The 6000-nt window shown below is 25.2% G+C and overlaps 1 protein-coding gene across 1 annotated transcript in view; it reads right to left on the bottom strand.

Moving 5' to 3' along the window:
* Window positions 1–351: 351 nt before the first annotated feature.
* Window positions 352–6000, bottom strand: part of LOC129612770 (homeobox protein araucan) — a 98484-nt gene continuing 92835 nt past the window's right edge. The window contains exons 4-5 of the mRNA XM_055526531.1: window positions 2264–2556; window positions 352–2106 (exon numbers count right to left, since the gene is read on the bottom strand). Of these exons, the coding sequence (XP_055382506.1) occupies window positions 1079–2106; window positions 2264–2556 (1321 nt within the window). The 3' untranslated portion in view covers window positions 352–1078. The remainder of the gene's footprint in view (window positions 2107–2263; window positions 2557–6000) is intronic.

Genomic DNA, 6000 nt, shown 5'->3' with positions numbered 1-6000 from the left:
ACAAAGAAACTGAACAAAAAAAATCTACACACAACTGTTATATTTTTATAAATATTTTAATTTATTTATTTTTTTTTTTTTGTTTCTATTTTGACATATTTGACATATTTGACATAATAATATTATAGTAGTATAATATGATTTTGACATTGTTGTGACTGTAAATTTCTCTTCTTGAAATTGTCAAATTTAATATTAATGCATGTGTGTATGTATATACATATAAGTATATAATATTAAGTATATAAAAGAAATAAAGAATTAATAGAAAATTTCACTAGCGTATAAGTGTGAGTGAGTATATTTTTATTTTTAAATATAGAACTCACACAAATACATACACACATATAAATCATTTATACATTTTTTTTTTTTGTAAAGTTTATTTGCAACATAAAGCGCTGATAACGATTTTTTTTAATTAATTTTGCTTAGATTCTAAAAATTTTTTTTTTTTTGCATTTTTATTTAATTTTATTTATTTATTTTATATTTAATTAACTTAATATTTATGTTTATATAATAATATATTACACTAAATAGAATTTACAACATACACGTTCTAAAGAAATCACACATTTTTTTTTTATTTTGTTTACATTGCATCGGCCAGCGAGCGTAACGCCCAAATATTTTATTTTTTTTTCTTTCTTAAGATTTTCTACATTAGATTTGAGAAAATTTGTTTTATTTTTTTTTTTTAAATTTAATTATTTTATTTATTTATTTTATATATTTTTTTTTTGTTTATATAATTAAAAAGTTTCTGTTATATACAACAAATTATTAAAATGTTGTATTGACAAAATTTTGTTTAAAGATTAATTAAAATTTTGAGAATAAGAAAAACAAATTATAAAAAATTAATTTATAAATTTTGTGATTGTAGCTTTTTGTGAAAATATTGATACAAAATAAGAAATCTAAACAATAATTAAAGATAAAATTAAGAACTCACAATTACTTGAAAAATTTTTTATCCCATTCAGCTTTATTTCTATGGTCTCAATAATAATTTTGTTGTTTGTTGTTCACGAAAATTAATTAATTGTGTAAAAGCTGATGTTAATTGTATCGGTCATGGTTTACTACCATTACTACTAATACCGGGTGAAATACGACCAGATGTTGAACCAGACGATGTTGATGAATTACCAGAGATATGTTGTATTGAATTTTGTTGTTGAGATGAACTATTATTATTTATTTGATCATTACCACCAATTGATGATGATGTACTTGATGCTGATGGTGATGCACCCGGTTGTGGTGCTGTATTATTATTATTATGATGATTATTCGTTGTTAAACTAAGTGGTGCAAATGGTGGTGCACCAGCAGCACTACCAGCAGTAACAGCTGCTTTCCATAATAATGGATTCATACTATGATGGGCAGCTAAACTAGCTTGAAATGATCTTTGATGATGATCAAGAAATTCAGCTGATGTTGGTGCACCTAAATGTGCGGCAGCAGCAGCTGCTGCACCATAAAAACCTCTATATAAATCTGGTCTACCATATGGTGGATAATTTGGTATACGTGCTGCTAATGGTGATAAAATTTTACCAGGCGATGAATGTTGAGATGGATGTGTATATAAACTACTTGGTGGTGGTATATTATCACTATTACTATTATTATTTGTATTATTATTATTATTATTGCTATTACTGCTTGATGTTGCATTACTATTTGAATTACTTGAATTTGTTGAACTAGTATTACCATCTTTTGATTCTTTACTAGCCATATCAGCTAATGACCATATTCTAGGTTTATTTATACTTGAATTAGTACCACTTAATGCACTTAATGCACCAACTGTATGATGTGAATGATGATGATGTGATAATGGATGATGTGATTCTGGCGGTGAACCAGTTGGTGGTCGAAAATGTTGCAAGGCAGCCGGATGTAATAATGGATGTCCAACACCAACACCACCAATTGGTCGTTGATGATGTAAATGATGATGATCATATATATCAGGTGAACCATTAGCACTACCTGGTCTTGAACCAGACCATTCACTATTACCTTCTGGTCGATCTAATACATCTAAACGATTTGATTCTGTTGAACCGGTACCAGAATCTTTTGCATCTATTTTAAAAATATAAGAATAAAATATAAATATATTAAAATCATATATGTAAATATATGCCTATCCCCCTCAGAAAGGGTTAATATTTATGAGGGTTAGGCAACTTTCGAAATTTAATGACTTTAATCATAAAAGTAAATTGAAATTAATGTTTACCTAATAAATCTTTATCATCATCTTTATCGTCATCATCTAATGCAGCATCATCATCATCAACACGATTTCTTGGTTCCCATGTCATTTTATTCTCTTTTTTCAGTCTTCTTCTTGCATTTGCAAACCATGTTGATACCTGTGTTAATGTCATTTTTGTAATAATAGCAAGCATAATTTTTTCACCTTTTGTCGGATACGGATTCTTTTTATGCTCATTTAACCATGCTTTTAATGTTGATGTTGTTTCACGAGTTGCATTTTTTCTACGAGCACCATTCAAATCCATACCATAACTGTAAAAGAATCGAAAAAAAAAATGATTATTATATGAGAAATGAAGAAAAATAATTGAATAGAGAAATTAAAGTTAATAAACAAATTCAGCAAAAAATATTTTTTTTTTTTTTTTAATTTTCAGAGTTCATAAAGAGAAAATTTTCATATTCCCTTTCTGTCTTTCATTTTAGAAAATATTCAAAAACAAAAAGGAGCAGAGAAAAAAATTAATTAAAAATCCGATTATAAAGCAAAAGGCTTTTAAATATCAGAGTGGAACAATTATTATCAGTTTATTTCAGTTTTGAAGTTTGATATTTACCAATTAGTTTAATAAGTTGAGTATAGGATTTTCAGTTGGATTTTTCAGTGGTACATTTATTCTACTTCCAAATGGAAAGAGACCGAAACACTAAATTGATTTTCCACATGAAAAGTACATTCGGATTAAAATTTATTAGAACCTTTGTAACAACCTCACTTTTTTAAGAATTTCTTTGAAAATTTGCTAGGAAAATATATTGGTACACCTTGGAATAGTATACTAAAATATTTCTTCTGTAAAAAACAACTTGAGTCAGTACAGTTAATTCAAAAAACGATTCGATTTAGGTCGTAAGAATAATCTTAAAGTACAATCAAAGTCTCTGATTACAGGTAAATTTTTTTTAATGTTAGGCACTCTTTTATTACACTATCGAAAATTTTCGTGTCGAGAACACAAAATATGCTTCTTGCCCTAGAGAAATCTTATGTTTCTAATAACAAACTCCCCTGTAATATTAAATAAATAGAATCAGCATAAAATTTAATTTTTCTTTCTATATTTTTTATGGCAACTAAAAAAAAAAATCTTAATAATGATAAAGAATGGCAAAAAAAAATTAAAAAAAAAGTTCAAAATTAATAATCCATTTTTTTTTCATTTAATTCAGAATGTGAATGAAATAAAATGAGAAAAACAAAATTTGTATAAAAGAAATTGGAATTAAAGCCTTATTGGGAGCGAATAAAGTTAAGCTTTATGTCTACATTACATAACCTACATGTACATGTACTTGTACAATTTTATATTTTATAGTAGCTTAAAATGGTCAGCAAAAAAAAAATAATTTCCAACTTTTTTTCTATTCCTTTTTTTTTTTGGTTTCCATAACATGTTCATTAAATCGTTTCTTATTTTTTTCTATATAGCTATATCATTTACATTTTAAAGCTCAAAAATGACTAGAAATATTTTTTAAAAATGTAAAAAATAGATAGAAAACAAAAAATTTTTTGAATTAATTTTAGAACATTAAAATTTATACGCGAAAAAATGCGAACTCTTAGTAATTTGTAATGTAGGAGAAAAAAAAAATTTTGTTATTATAACTGTTATACAATATATTGTAATTTATATTATAGATTGTTTTAAGAGGTTTAGTAAATTAAAAACATGAAAATTTTCTAAATTATTAGAATATCTTGTTAAAATATCAAATCCAATTTAAGAGGTCACGTAAGTATCGGTAATTTTTGAAGAATGAACGCATGTTTATATTGTACACATTAGAAGTACATTTGGTTTTTTAAGTAAACAAAGTATAAAAATCAATTTATATATGTACAAACCATTCCACAATTACAGTCAACTAATTTATAAGGTAAAAATTTAAGAAGCCTGAAAATATTCAATCACAGAAATATTTACTAAAATGTAATTTTTGCGAATAGTTTTCAAGAATGTTAAATATTCAATTTAAATGAGAGGAAATTATTCGTATTGGAATATTATTTTAATTTTTTGAGCATATAATATCATTTGAATGAAATCATTGCAATTATGGAATTATTAATGTTAGACATAAATTTTTTTCTCAGTGTACCAATGTACCAGTTTTTTTTTTTGAGTAGCATACCGGACGCCCTTCCAAACATACTACACTTTTAAGTTTCACTGATTGTATGCTTTTTATAATTAGATTTTGGAAATAATTTTTGTTGGACACATCTTAAAAACTCGCTAATATTGGTGGATACACTAAGAACAAATTTATTTAATTCTTATCATATACAGGCAATTTTCGTAATTAGTTTCATCATTTTCTTGTTTGAAAATTATAAGAGTGAAGGTGTATAGTTGATCTTGAAATTGATGCTTTAACCGAGTCAATATTCAAACCAAAATGAATGAATTCTATTATACTTATAGGGAAATATTTGAAGATGATGATCTATTATAAATGTAAATGGTACTGATTGCATTCAAGGTGCTGTACAATACATTATTAATATTTTTTTTTAAAACTCATTAATTACCACAGGACAATTGCATTTTTAAGAAAAAATATTTATTATAAATTATTACTTGACCATAATTAAATTTGAATTTATAATGTCCTCAATTCTTATATAGAATGTGATTTTCAAAAACGTTTTCAGAATATTGCATTTCAGTATAACAATATAAAATTCTACTTATTGCAATACAATAGTTTTATTTCTTAATATACAAATTTTTATAGATTAAATTACTTTAATCTATTTATAAAATTCTTTAATTATCAAAAAATTCCATTCAAGAATTTATAAATTCTGAGTTTCATTCTTCCATTTAATTTAATATAAAATTGAATTTTTTTTTAGGAAAACAAAAAATTAATAATTTACGTCAATGTACGATTAATAATTTAATCATAATTATTTTATTCAACTAAAAAAATTAAAAATTCATTGCGAGACAAACTTATTTAAATACAATTATGAAAATAATGACAATGTTATAAAAAATATAAACTAAAAAAAAAATTAAAAAAGAAAAGAAGAAGATGGAAAAAATTTCAATTTAAATAGGAGAATAGGTAAAGTTGATCATATCAACTTTGTGACACCCCCATGAATGAATAATTTTAAAAGTCATATTACCGAACTGTCTCACACGATCTGTTCGTTTATGCAAAATTTCAGAACAATAATTTCAGTATGTAGATTCAATAATATACGGCCAAATATGACTTTCGATTTTGTATGTTGAGTATAACCATGGAAGAAATTTGAACTAGTCTTATCAAATATAACAATTCCAATAATATGTACTTGTTTGGGAGAAATTTTCATAATATCATACCTCCAATAATTTCTGAGATAATGCGAAATAACTTCGGAAACTTTACAACGGTTATTTTAAGCGCTCATTATATCTCTTCAATAGCTTTCACACACAAAAGCTCCAAAAACATATTTGCTTCTGTATAATTTCGATATTTTAGCTGAAAAATTCTTAATAATTCCTGAGAGATAGTCAAATAATTTTTAAAGTTATGAAGCAACTACCAGAACCACTGCCCCGTGATTTTAGTTCAGTTTTTGACTTATCGTTGAAACCGACGAACATATGAACAGTAAGAATCGAGTAAGAATTTGACGCTAATCAAAAACTTGCTTTTAATTCTATATCCCAGACCATTATTTCTAAGCAT

The sequence above is a fragment of the Condylostylus longicornis genome, unplaced genomic scaffold, assembly GCF_029603195.1.
Source record: "Condylostylus longicornis isolate FDR11 unplaced genomic scaffold, ASM2960319v2 ptg000077l, whole genome shotgun sequence".
NCBI lineage: Eukaryota > Metazoa > Arthropoda > Insecta > Diptera > Dolichopodidae > Condylostylus > Condylostylus longicornis.
Note: the sequence above shows the minus strand (reverse complement) of the source record. Positions and strands in the feature narration are given on the sequence as shown.